This window comes from Coregonus lavaretus, assembly GCF_964263955.1.
Source record: "Coregonus lavaretus genome assembly, chromosome: 40".
Taxonomy (NCBI): Eukaryota; Metazoa; Chordata; class Actinopteri; order Salmoniformes; family Salmonidae; genus Coregonus; species Coregonus lavaretus.
Genome location: NC_140027.1, coordinates 8,630,715 through 8,645,212, shown reverse-complemented (window position 1 = coordinate 8,645,212; position 14,498 = coordinate 8,630,715). Strand labels below are relative to the sequence as shown.

Below are 14,498 nucleotides of genomic sequence, written 5' to 3'. Positions count from 1 at the left end.
TTGAACACAGAATGAATCCATGCAACTTATTATGTGACTTGTAAAGCTAATTTCTACTCCTAAACTTATTTAGGCTTACCATAACAAAGGGGTTGAATACTTATTGACACATTTTTAATTAATTAGTAAAAACTTCTAAAAACATAATTCCACTTAGACATGATGGTGTATTGTGTGTAGGCCAGTGACACAAAATCTCAATTTAATCAATTTAAAATTCAGGCTGTAACACAACAACATGTAGAAAAAGTCAAGGGGTATGAATACTTTCTGAAGGCACTGTATATCACTACTTTGTTGATTGATTTTAGCTTAGTTCTGAATTTATTACAGAGTAATAAATCAACACTGAAATTGCCACACACCGTAATCCCTAAAGTGGCCCCACACAAACTTGATGTATTTTATATTTGTTGTTTACACTGCACTTTTAGCATATTTAATGAAGTGACATGATGAATCCTCAGCTGGAGGAAATCTGCTACTGATGTCTAATCACACATTTAGGTTTGCGTCCCAAATGGCACCCTATTCTTTATATTGGGCACTAGTTTTGACCAGAGCCCTATGGGCCCTGGTAAAAAGTAGTGTACTATGTAGGGAATAGGGTGCCATTTGGAATGTAATCTTAGATGGGAAAAACAGTCAGATGAAGGCAGTTTCCAAAATCCCCTAAAGATGGCAGTCAAACATGGGACTTAGTTCACACTGGCTTTATCGGAGCAGACAACCATGTCCCTCAGGAATGTGAGACTTGCAGTGGAATCATGAGGAGCAGAGAGATAAGGGGAAAACATGACAGGAAAGAGTTACATTTTCTTAAACATTATGGTGCTATTTTATTTTTAAATTACATTTGTGGCAAAAAAAGATTTGTAAGCAGCCACATTCACCCATAATCTCGACTAAAAGTTGATAACCAACCGAAAATTCCACAATATCCTTCTGTCCTCACACCAAATTAGTAATTGATTTTAAGAGGAAGATAAATGATTCCTTTTGTGGCCATCAGCTTTGAAATGAGGTGTATCTAGGGAACTCCCAGAGGATTGGGAGAGCACATCTATTGAGAGGGAGAAGTAGAGCGTGAGCAGGAACTAATCTCTCCATTTAAGTGTTTGGGGCAGATTTACGCAAATCTCTTTTTTCCCCCTCAAATTCCAGGGAAGACTCTCATTTGTATCTAGCTAGGCCTTTCTCACTATTGAGTATCTTGGTAGTGGATAGTGTATATAATTTGTCTCTGGAGAGTCTCACAAAAGGATATCATATAAATAGTAGGCCTATGTCTATAGTAGAAAATCATGTTTTAGTAAGTGTCAGCATATTTTCAGTCCCTCAAATTCCAAGGAAGACTAATTTGTATCAAGGCCTTCTCACTATTAAGCATCTTGGTAGTGGATAGTGAAGTGTATGCCTTTTTCCTAATGCTGGAGGATGCCACAATAACAATATGTTATATAAATAGTAGGCCTCTGTCTATATACTGTATAACACCATGTTTTAGTGTCAGCATATTTTTTTGTCCCAGTTGCAGCAAAAGTAGCCACAGTTTGCGGGGGCTGGATTTCAGTGATGTGCATTTCAGCAGATATTTTATTGGTAGTGATGCGGGAGTTCCAGATCTATACCACATTATGCTTCCCTATATAACCTCAATTTATATTATATTCTTCCTAAATAAAGAAAAATACTGAAGTATTCGCAAACATTCTATTTGCCAAAACAAAGCTTCCAGTTAAATTGATTTTGGTTAAACCTTTTTTTCTCACATTGTCATTCAAACCTGAGAGACTATAGGTCTTAGGCAAGTTTATAATGTATTATTCCAAGATACTAATATTGACCCATTAAAGACAAGAACAAGAAGATAGAGCAATGTGCTTGTTCATTTAGTGGACCTTCAAAGCCCACCTGGTCTGTTCTCGTCGGGGTTCGGACTTGACAACAACGTCCGTTTGGCAGAATAACCTTTTGGCCTCAACAGCCTGCTTCCTTCAGCCACACCTCATACAGCAGCTGAGAAACCAAAGAGCGAGAGATAGCGGCCCTGCTCTGTTCTTACCCCCACCACCAACACTGTGGATGCATCCCAAATGGCACCACATTGCCTATAATATATGGAACTTTTGACCAGAGCCCTATGGGGCCTAGTCAAAACAAGTGCACCATATAAGGGATAGGATGCCATTTGGGACGCAACCTGTGTCTGCATAAGCCCTTTCCACCACAGTCGGTGAATCAGACAATTAATTAGTCAGTAAATACAGAGCTACCCATGCGAGGCAGGGAAGGGGGCAGCCGGTAGGCATGGAAATCTACTGTGTCATTTTTCCCACCACTGTAGTGTACCAAGCTGTACCCTCCTAACTGTCTGGGTTACTAACTGGGGTTATGGTAGCACTTTACATTGAGTTGCACTTATACCTGTGTAGTAGCCCTGTAATTACTATTATTATAGGCTACCTGTGTTGTAACGCTGTAATTACACTCTAGTTACTTAAGTGTTACAAAGCTCTTTACCACATAATATAAATTGTTTGACAGGACCTCAAAGCATGGAAACGGTTCCTTTCTGGTTTGTTCATACAGCAAACTGAGAGAAACGGGTCCTGTTATTTATTTTTATTTTCAAACGCAGATTCGTGGAGATAGGAGATAAAAGTCTATGAAAAAAGACACACACATAGTGTGAATTAAACAAGTCAAGTCCTTTTTGAAAAACAGCATAGTACGGCAAAGCAATACCAGAGCACTTGCAATAGTTATCGTTACTCGTCCGTAGAGTTTGTGGTAAAACAGTAAACAGCACACTATTGCCTCACCTTATTGTCATTTTCCAGAATTACAACAATTTCATTATAAAAAAAAAAAAATGGTTTCCAGGGTGTCCGTTGTTTTAAAAACGACCCCCCAAGAAATACAGACATCGGCTTCTTCTCTTGGTATAAGTCCACTGCCAAGACAAGAGTGTCTCCACCCTCTATAACTGTCCATGCCATGCAGCAGAGGGGGGGAAAGTTAAGGACGAATTGTTTGTTTGTATTGGTTGAATTAACAGAGTATCGAAGTATCCACTGGAGAGCTCCAGTAATTGTAGTCCCCAGAAGGGAAGTCCTCACAACGTCAGAAGTCCTTACAAGGCATGATGGGGTTTCCAAGGCCTCGCATAGTCAGGGTGGTGGTTCAGCAACAGTGGCTACTCAGACTAAACCACTTGAAGAAATGGGGGGAGTTGGAGAAGGGGGGGGCACCAGCTCCACTGACAAACAGTCAGGCGATGGTGGTGAGTTCAGGCTGGGCACCCGCGCAATCGATATCGCTGGGTCACGGAAGAGTCACGGAGGGAGGGGCAGCAGCGAGAGATCATGCCCCAGCGGCGGGGCTGGTTGGTGGGAGGGTAGAGGTGATGGTAGGGACACCAGTGGAGGTCAGAGCGATGCCCATATCCGTGCTGATTGGACAGCCATGGGACACGCCATCCTCGGGAATACCTGGCAGTTCTGCTGGGAAAACAAAGAAAAAACAAACAATGAGTAAAACTGAAAACAACACCAGTGTGAACAAGATACTTTAACAATAAAACTGTGTAGTGTTACTTTAACACTATAACACTGTGTAGTGTTAGTTTAAAACTACAGCACTGTGCACTGTTACTTTAACTCCCACAGAGACATGTACTATACATCAAAAATAGGTAAAGTGAAGCCGTTGTGTTGTGTGCAGTTAAGCAGCACTACAATTGGGTGACATGTCGTGACAAATGGATTTCACCTATCCCGCTAACTCTTAGATCAGTGTTCATGAAGGAAAGGAGAGGAGGAGGGAGGAAAAAGAGGCCATTGGTCAGGCATTTAGAGCCGGCTAGAGTGCAGTAGTCTGCGGCTGAGCAAGAGAGCAGCGCGGTTGACCCATTCTGTTTCACTGACACCGGGGGACCCGATCAACAGGCGCTACTTCCCGATGGAGAGCAGAGGCTAAACGCCCCTGAAGCCTTATTTTCTCTTTCTTCTCTTTCGTTTTCTTTCTTTCTCCCGTTAGTCCCTTTACCGATCCTCCCCTCAAAAGATGGCAACCCTGACCCCTCGGAACGATGTTAGCAAACCTCGGCCAAATAATTGGCGGAGGGCTCCTTTAAACAATGGCCTCCAGCGGTGTTAGAGCGACGCACAGGGGTCAGTGAGGAAGTTCACCAAAGGATGCCTGAGGGGGTTTCTGGGTAGAGAGAAACATTTTTACGGGGGGAAATAATCCTGTACGCTCGTTATTAATTTGTGGGCCCGTAATCGCCTATTGTCTGGGAAGGGAAAAGGACGATGTTGCCCAGCCTTGGCTAATTTTGCGGAAGAAGAAGAAAAGACAGAAAGAAAGGGGGCCAAACGACCAGGGACGGAGGGGTCCGGGGGCTTCTGCATGGCTTGCTTCGGATCCGAACTGACAGGTGCATTGTTTCCCAAGGACCCATAAGCTCGATAATCGCAAGGGGAAGAAAGCGTAATGCTCCTTCTGAGAAGTCTTTAATTGACTTTGGTTCGGAGTAATGTTGCAGAGTGACCGTATTAGAAAAACCGTCCGAGTCCCGAGTCTCTCTCAAGTCTCGGCCGTAAACGGCTCGCTTAATCTTCCCCATTCGCCGAGCGTAATGAAAATAGCTTATGAAGGAACTGGAGCCCTTAATCAAATAAGAGGGGGAAACCGTTTTATGTCCCTCGTTAATGATCAATTCATTCAATGGGACGTAAAATAATATTGCTCATCTCTTATGATTAATTGACCCTGCAATCTTTGAGAACTTTAGCTTAATTAGCCACTCTATAAGGCCGAAATGTAACTGTGAGGGAGCTGGATGCCACCAACACTCAGTAGACGGCAGAGGAAGACTGACTCTCAGTCTGTCTGTCTTACTTCTGCTCCCATAGGATTTCAGATGCCACTTCCTACCCCATTAACAATTTTTACATTTACATTTTAGTCATTTAGCAGACGCTCTTATCCAGAGCGATTTACAGTTAGTGAGTGCATACATTTTCACACTGGTCCCCCGTGGGAATCGAACCCACAACCCTGGCGTTGCAAGCGCCATGCTCTACCAACTGAGCTACACGGGACATGAGAAATTCGTTAGCACTATGGTTTTTCATTGAGCATCCACTTTGGTTGTTTCTAAACAAACATCAAATATGCACATCTGAGAAGCAGAACTATGCTTTCTTTTTTCCGATGGTAGACCCTTTGAAAGTGGACAGCCATAACAGGTTCTTTCCCACAGTGCGTGTGAGAAGCGGGAGCAATGAAAGGTCATTATTTCTGTCCACAAGACCAGTCAAATAAATCAATTGGTCACACCACTGGCGTATACATATTTAATTTAGACAAAGTCAATTAGCTTTTGCCAGCCTTTTCATCCTACTGCAATGTGGCAGTAGCTTATGCTGCATTTATATACAGTAGACTTTTGCTTCGTGTGTCCGTGCTAGCATATCACTTAGTGTGCATGCCTTATACATTCTTCATGATACATTGAGCTTGGGACAGTGACACATTTTTTGTTGTTTTGGCTCTTTACTCCAGCACTTTGGATTTGAAATTATACAATGACTATGAGGTTAAAGTGCAGACTGTCAGCTTTAATTTGAAGGTGAACCGTTTAGAAATTACAGCACTTTTTGTACATAGTCCCCCCATTTTAGGGGACCAAAAGTATTGGGACAAATTCACTTACATGTGTAGTAAAGTAGTCAAAAGTTTAGCATTTGGTCTTGGTCATGTGGCTCTACAAACTTGTTGGATACATTTGCTGTTTGTTTTGATTGTGTTTAAGATTATTTTGTTCCCAATAGAAATGAATTGCAAATAATGTTTTGTATCATTTTGGAGACACTTTTATTGTAAATAAGAATAGAATATGTTTCTAAACACTTCTACATTAAGGTGGATGCTTGATACTTACAGTGCGTCCCCTTGGGCTCTGTGCTGGGTCCGTTAGCGAGGGGTCACATGTAGTGCCACTGTCCCTCCACGCCCATACCCATGCCCATCCCACCCATGGGCCCTACGGGGAGAGAAGAGGGACATTTACATTTACATTTACGTCATTTAGCAGACGCTCTTATCCAGAGCGACTTACAGTTAGTGAATACATATATATATATATATATATTTTTTTAATTAGAGAGGTGTGAGTGAGGATGGGGTAAGAGATAAAGAGGTCAAATACTTATTATTTGGGTCAGTGAGGTGAGGCAATGCAAATATTACAGTGACCAATCACACCTGGTCAAGACTGTGTCTCGGCAAGGTGGGGGGAGAGGGAATGCAGGAGAGATAGGGTGAGCAAATTATACTGTGACAGGGGAGGGGTGCATGGGAACCAGTCAGGTCCATGGTGTGTGTTAGAGGGACTCAAAAGTTTGTGTGTGTGTGTGTGTGTGTGTGTGGTGTGTGCATGTGTGCGTGCCTGCATGTGTGTGCGTGCATGCATGCATGTGTGGCGTGTGTGTATGTGTATGCCTGAGACGTAGGGGTTAAGAGATAGGAGTCTTTACCAGGTGGTCTGATTCCCATGTGTGTCTGGCCGTCCATGACGAACCCTCCCATTGGTTGACCATCTGGGGTGTAGGGCCCTCCTCCAGTCACTGGCGAAAAAACACAGGCCAAGACAGAAAGAAATGCTAATTAGAATCGTACATACGTTTTAATTACCGGTGCACCCCCATAAAACGTCCCCCCTCCCTTTCTCGGTTTGGTCTGTCCTGTTATTCTCTCTCTATTATCCTCTAATTACAAGATAATTTGGGAGGTCATTTTATTCATCAACAGGCTTAATTACTAGCAAATGACTTAGTATGTATTGGTAAGAGTTAATATCAAATTGTCCTTAAGGCTTCTGCTGTGTAAGAGCAAGTTGATATCAGCAAATAGCTTACTGTTCTGGCAACTAGAACGTAATTCCCTCGAATTACACAGCAGCACTGTAAATGGGAGATAAGTAACTTATAACAACACTTTGACTCATTAAACACGCGTTTAAGCAAACCGCTTAACCATGATTACAGTACGTAATTAAAGAACTACTTTTCCACCAGGTTACTATTTAAATCATCCACTATCGCTTATGGAACAATTAGTGGCTTTGGAAGGATAGGACAGAACAGGCTGTGATTCATATCATATCATAAAAGTGTAGGCAGCCTCAGGTAGAGAAGCTGGTTCTGGTTACATGAGCCGGAGCAACAGTTCATGCTCCTCGGTTTGTCTTTGAACTTTACAGAGTCCCCCTAATGCAACCCTAACCCCTAACCCTCATCACAGGTCATACATTTTACAGCAGCTCCAAAACAAGGCATGTGCCAGGGGACTGCTCTGTCTTTAGCAGAGAGGGAGAGAGAAGAAGCGAGAGAGAGAGGGGGGAGAGAGAGAGACTAACGAAGTAAACCAAAGTCCTACTCAACAACTTTTTACAGTCAATATGTGTTTTTATAAAAAAGTTGTAATTCTGAAATTAAATGTCAATTTGTAAAAAAGCAAGGGCAAACGACTGGTCATATTTTAGCTTCAGTTTCACTTGCTCCTTGTTTGTTTTTAATCCAAGGTTAAACTTTCAATGGACTGGCCAGTCAAAGTGATTAGTGTCTTTGTCTGGGCTAATCCAGTGGGTTTTAGTGGCCATTCACTCCCGTAGTTAAGTCCGTCCATTCAGTTAAACACGTTGAAGACCAGAAGGAGCAAGGCTGGCGATAGTAGCAGGAGAAGTACACAGTTTTAGGCCTTGAGCTGTTTTGTTTGTTTTGTCAAAAACTGATTAATTTATGTTTTAATTTATGTTTTAATTTTGAGAAGTTTTTATTTTATTTTATTAAATTCAAGATTTTTGTAAATGTATGTTGATCTGTTTTCTTGACAAATGTTTTCTTGACGAGTTCATATTCCTGCGTTGACTTGAATTGAAACAACTTTACCACATTCATTGAAACCATTCAAATTTGACGGCAGACTTGCCTGCTCTATTGGACTGGTCGATCATGGGCTGTACTATTCTTCGTCTCGCGTTGATGAACCTGAAAGAGAGGGAATGAGAGAGGGAGGGAATGGGGGGAGGGCGGTGGAGGAGAGAGAAGACAGCAACACGTTATAAATGAGGCCTGGCGAGCAGCATATGATTTCAATGTACTGTTTTGGGACCACAGAGGAAAAGCATTCATTCACTTTGGTGTTATGAGAAGAAAAAAAATACTCGCTGTCAGCGATGGTTGCCTGACGTTCTCCAGGCGTCTGGTCTACACTTCACTAAAAGAACATGGAAACCTCAACGTCCTCTCAAACTGTGGCTTTCAAAGAAAAAAATGGCTTCTTGGACAGTAACTGTGATTCTTACCAAACCAAACACCTGGAATATCTATGAGTTCATAGCAAACGGACGCTGCTGGTGCAAGCATACACTTCTTTGATCTCTACCAGTACAGTAGACACTTGATATACTGTCTCTAAAAATGTTGGTCCTTTAAGTCCAAAACATTTCATGTCACAGCTAAATGCTATTTAGCTGTTCATTACATAAAATACATAAAATACACCATGCACTGATAAAGTAATGTCCTAAAGTACTAGTATAGTTTTTTTAGTGTACCATCCCTTAGCACACATCCAAACAAAGCTCATACAACTAAATCTCTCTGCAGTGGGATAGCTTAGGTGCATTACGGAATAGCTATGTTTGCAGAGAGTTGTCCTACATTCATACACGTCCCCTCTAAGAATAATTGTGCTCTTGAAAGCCATCATCTTGGTATGCATGACCCCTGACCTTTGACCCTGGCGGCCCCGTGACCCGGCACCCTCGGCAGAGGAGCACTCTGGTCTTGCTCAGCCTAAAGCCTTGTGAACCCGCCCCGCGACCCCTGCCGACCCGGGGAGTGAAAGCTCAGTGGTTCCAACTTGATTTATGTCCCCCTGCCTTTTTACCCCTGGTGGGATGGTTCCATTTCATCTTTTTCTTCAAAAAAAAAAGAGAAAAGAGAAAAGGGGAGGAACGGGTTTCCTTTTCAGGAAAACAAAAGCCACACCACTCCTTTCAGCAGGGCCCAAAAAAAGGCAGAAGCAGGGGGCGGGAGGGGAGCGGAGGAGTGGGAGGAGGAGTGGAGGGGGGGTGAAGATGAGGGGGAGAAGACGATACTAAGAGAGAAGTGAGGAGAAGAGGCAGAGGACAAACTGAACTAGCAAAACAGAGGTATATGATGAAGCCTGTCTTGAGCCGCATGCCTTTTCAGTGTAATAACATACTGTATCTCTCTATCAGACAATAAAATGTGGCTATTAGGTGCTGTTTTGGATTATAGAACCACAAAAATAAAGGGGAACCAATTACTTTCATATCAACAAAGCTTTGACAAATGAGGCGCAAAGTCCCTTAGGCCAGAGTGCTTCCAGCAAAAACCACAAGAAGTACATATCCTTGATGATACTGTGACGAATCATGGTGGGGAGCACAGGGGGTGTATGTAGTGTTAGGGGTCTCAAAGGAGAGTGAGATAGAGGGAGAGAGAGGGGTGGAGAGGCTGTGGGGTGCTCTGTTGTTCTGGGAGCCCAGGCGGCACCACACACCCACTAGCTCCGCCTTTTAAGCAGCCAATGAAAGGGGGAACAGAGTGCCATGCGGCGCGGCCAAGGCTGCGTCCTCTGTTAGGGAGTTAAAAGTTTCACCCCTGCACGAACTCTTCACACCATGGGACTGTGTTTATGGCCCTGCTTCAGCCCTCCGCTTCCCACCGCACAATAAGTGCGACTATCCACCCCTCTCTGGGTCCCACTCCCACAATAGAGGCCTATTCTTCTGACTACAGCTAGACGTGTCGTAAAAACCCTCCACAAGAAAAACATTATTTTACGACGGCTTTGTATGATATGAACTTGTATGCTTAGTGGGTAGTGAAGTAAGCACCTATAGTAGTCACTTCTAGATACAGTCAGGGTATCCACAATAGGGTTGGGGTCAATTCCATTTCAATTAAATCATCTCAGGAAGTATTGCATTGAAAAGCCTTCACTTTACTTTAACTTCCTGAATTGAAATGGAATTGACCCCAACCCTGATACACAACTTTACAAATACTACCTCACCACCATGCACCATCAAATTTACACATAAAAACACAGCCCGAAAAGCATTTTTTGTTTAAAGGAACAACCCCAACAACTGAAATATCCTCCTTTAGCTAATTTGGTGCGGTGGCATCTGTTCTCGTCCACTGCAGGCTGCAGAGCTGGAGCCTCAGCACGGTGACACGCCTCTCCTGTGAGGATTAAAATAAACGAGCGCTCCCCTCCAGTCTGGGCTCCCCTGGTCGTAAAATGGCCCCTAAACCCGCCTCCCCGGGTGTCATTCTCAGGTCAGCTTCCCCCCTCCCCCTTGGTCCCCCCCAACTCCCCCATTGCATGCCCGCCCCTGGGTGTGTTTAAATAAACCAGTCCAGCTGTTTGCCGTGAAAATGCTATTGACATCCCCCCCCCCCCCCCCCCTCACCTGTTCCAATCAGCACATGGCCCTGTTATGAGGTGGGGGGGGGGGGGAACTTAAATGCTTCGGCACCCTCTCCACAACCTCTCCGCAACCTATCCTACTGCACTTAGTATGTGACTGACAAACGAGCCCATGCATGTACAGTATGTTCAAAGCACTAACAGCAATGTGAATTGAACAATGCATGTGTATGTCAAGGAAATGGACTGTACTGCTGCTCCATTTAGATCAGTGGTGTAAAGTACTTAAATAAAAGTACTTTAAAGTACTACTTAAGTAGATTTTGTGATATCAGTACTATACTTTTCTATTTACTTTTACTTCACTACATTCCTAAAGAAAATAATGTACTTTTTACTCCATACATTATTTTCCCTGATACCCAAAAGTACTCGTTACATTTTGAAATTATTTTTTATTTTACCTTTATTTAACTAGGCAAGTCAGTTAAGAACAAATTCTTATTTACAATGACGGCCTACACCGGCCAAACCCGGACGATGCTGGGCCAATTGTGCGCCACCCTATGGGACTGCCAATCACAGCCGGTTGTGATACAGCCTGGAATCGAACCAGGGGGTCTGCCGCTGATCTGGTGGACTCACTAAACACACATGCTTTGTTTGTAAATTATGTTGGAGTGTTGGAGTGTACCCCTAGATATCCATAATAATAAAAAACAAGAAAATGGTGCCGCCTGGTTTGCTTAATACATTATATAGAATTTGAAATGATTTATACTTTTACTTTTGATACTTCAGTATATTTTTAACCAAATACTTTTAGACTTTTACTCAAGTAGTATTTAACTGGGTGACTTCCACTTTCACTTCAGTCATTTTCTATTAAGGTATCTTGACTTTAACTCAAGTATGACAATTGAGTACTTTTTCCACCACTGATTTAGATTAATAAGATCCAGAGAGGACATAGAAAAAACATCAGTGCCAGCCGCTGAGTTGAGAGGCCAAACGGCTCTGAATTCCTACACACACTGCTGGAATATCTGTAACGTTCCACCGCAGCCGGAAATTCCAAGAGTACTTGTGTGTGTGTGCGTGCGCATGTGTGCCAGCGTGCTTGTACACATACATACGTGCATACGTGCATACATGCATGTGTCTGTGTGTGTGTTTTTGTGCACGTTTATGTGTCTGATTCAAAGGTTGGTGCTTTTAACGAAGAGGACATACGCGGGGGTCGCCCACAACTCCCCATGGCAACATTAGGCTCTGTTGTTGAACAGTGGGCGGCCATTACCTCATTACTAAACCCCCCTCCCCATTACCCCCCTTACACCCCTCGGTGGGCACCTCTCGCCAAACTCAGAGGAGTGTTTCCATTACAACTAAACTGTGAACCCGCCACCTCTCCACACACAGACAGACACACACACATTCTGGTAGAACATAGAAATACAGACATATACGTACACACACACACACACACACACACACACACACACACACACAAAGACAGACACACACACATGCGCGCACAAGTCCATTTAAAAGCATATATGGGAGAGACACCAACAAGAAGGCCTCATTTGCCGTTTTCTGAAAGCAAAGTTGGCTAAACTTGCGAATTCACTTGTATTTCTCAGCATTATACAAGAGAAAACCCTGGAATCCCTCTGAAAATCAGCTCGTTAGCCAAGTTACCACGGTAACAGACGAATAATAGTTGACACAATATTAGCATTGCTGCTACACTAATAGCAGCAGAAGTCATCAATCTCCATCAAATGAAACAATATTTCCCATACACCACCCCTCACCCCCCATCCAGAATGTGCAAGCATCCTATCTGCCCCTCGCCATATTCTTCCTCTCCCTCCATTCCCCACCCCACCTCTCTCACACCCCTGATTCCCATGGGGCCCGTGTGGTACCACTACCTGCATGCTAGGTTGAGCAGCTAACGAAATCCCTTGAGAGCCTATCCTGCCTGCGTCCCTAATGACACCCTATTCCCTATATAGTGCACTACTTTTGACCAGGGCCTATGGAGCACTGGTCAAAAGTAGTGTTTGGGGCACTGGTCAAAAGTAGTTCACTATATAGGAAATAGGGTGCCATGTGGAACACACACAATTTTTCACGACCTCACCGTCTTTGAAAGAGGAAAAGTGTGTAGCTGAGTGTGCACTAGCAACACGCTGGGCTCTCCTCTCTACCTGGCTACAGCACATGTCCTTTCTGTATGAGTTTTGAAACAGAGTGAAACGGGAAGGTACTACCGTGAACTGTCCAATAACAATGCAGATTTTCGTTTTCCGTTGTAAGACATTTTTCTACTGTGTGCCCGACTGAACAGGACCCAGGCAGGCATAAGTGCTGATTGCAGCTGAGTGTGCAGGAACACGCTGGGTTCTCCTCTCTACCTGGCTACAGCACCTGTTCTCTCTGTGTGAGCCATTAGCTTCCGCCCAATAACCATGGCAGGTTGGCACACCGCGGGCCATCTTCACTCGTTTTTGCTAGTCATTACCCCACTATTCAGGGAAAAGCAATTTTGATATTTCAGACCTGATCTTTGTGGCACATGTATTTGTATTTGTATTTATTATGGATCCCCATTAGCTGTTGCCAAGGCAGCAGCTACTCTTCCTGGGTTCCAGCAAAATTAAGGCAGTTATATACAATTAAAAACATTACATTATATTTCACTACAGATTTCACAAGTGTGTGCCCTCAGGCCACTACTCTACTACCACATATCTACAACACAAAATCCATGTGTACGTGTGTGTATAGTGCGTATGTTATCGTGTGTGTGTGTGTATGCGTGTGTCTGTGCCTGTGTGTGTGTCTCTCTTCACAGTCCCCGCTGTTCCATAAGGTGGATTTTTATCTGTTTTTTAAGCAGATTCTACTGCTTACATGAGTTACTTGATGTGGAATAGAGTTCCATGTAGTCATGGCTCTATTTAGTGCTGTGCGCCTCCAATAGTCTGTCCTGGACTTGGGGACTGTGAATAGACCTCTGGTGGCATGTCTTGTGGGGTATGCATGGGTGTCTGAGCTGTGTGCTAGTAGTTTAAACAGACAGCTCAGTGCATTCAACATGTCAATACTTCTCACAAATACACGTAGTGATGAAGTCAATCTCTCCTCTACTTTGAGCCAGGAGAAATTGACATGCATATTATTAATGTTAGCTCTCCGTGTACATTTAAGGGCCAGCCGTGCTGCCCTGTTCTGGGCCAATTGTAAGTCCCTCTTTGTGGTACCTGACCACATGACTGGACAGTAGTCCAGGTGCGACAAAACTAGGGCTTGTAGGACCTGCCTTGTTGATAGCATTGTTAAAAAGGCAGAATAATACTTTATTATGGACAGACCTCTCCCCATCTTATGTTTTGACCATGACAGTTTACAATCCAGGGTTACTCCAAGCAGTTTAGTCTCCTCAACTTCCTCAATTTCCACATTATTCATTACAATATTTAGTTGAGGTTTAGGGTTTAGTGAATGATTTGTCCCAAATACAATGCTTTTAGTGTTTGAAATATGTAGGACTAACTTATTTCTTGCCACCCATTCTGAAACTGACTGTAGCTCTTTGTTAAGTGTTGCAATGATTTCACTTGCTGTGGTAGCTGATGTGTATAGTTTTGAGTCATCAGCATACTTAGACACACAGGCTTTACTCAGAGACAGTGGCAGGTCATTAGTAAAGATTTTAAAAAGTAATGGGCCTAGACAGCTGCCCCGGGGAATGCCTGACTCTACTTGGATTGTGTTGGGAGAGGCTTCCATTAAAGAACACCATCTGTGTTTTGTTAGACAGGTAACTCTCGATCCACAATATAGCAGGGGATGTAAATCCATAACACATACGTTTTTCCAGCAGCAGATTATGATTGATAATGTAAAAAGCTGCACTGAAGTCTTACAAAACAGCTCCCACAATCTTTATATTATACATTTCTCTCAGCCAATCATCAGTCATTTGTGTAAGTGCTGTACATGTCGAA

General features: G+C 43.3%; 1 protein-coding gene across 1 annotated transcript in view; it reads right to left on the bottom strand.

Moving 5' to 3' along the window:
• Window positions 1–2,632: 2,632 nt before the first annotated feature.
• Window positions 2,633–14,498, bottom strand: part of LOC311113684 (homeobox protein Meis1-like) — a 33,513-nt gene continuing 21,647 nt past the window's right edge. The window contains exons 9-12 of the mRNA XM_084156983.1: window positions 7,999–8,057; window positions 6,546–6,635; window positions 5,951–6,052; window positions 2,633–3,506 (exon numbers count right to left, since the gene is read on the bottom strand). Coding sequence (XP_084013109.1) covers window positions 5,994–6,052; window positions 6,546–6,635; window positions 7,999–8,057 — 208 coding nt within the window. The 3' untranslated portion in view covers window positions 2,633–3,506; window positions 5,951–5,993. The remainder of the gene's footprint in view (window positions 3,507–5,950; window positions 6,053–6,545; window positions 6,636–7,998; window positions 8,058–14,498) is intronic.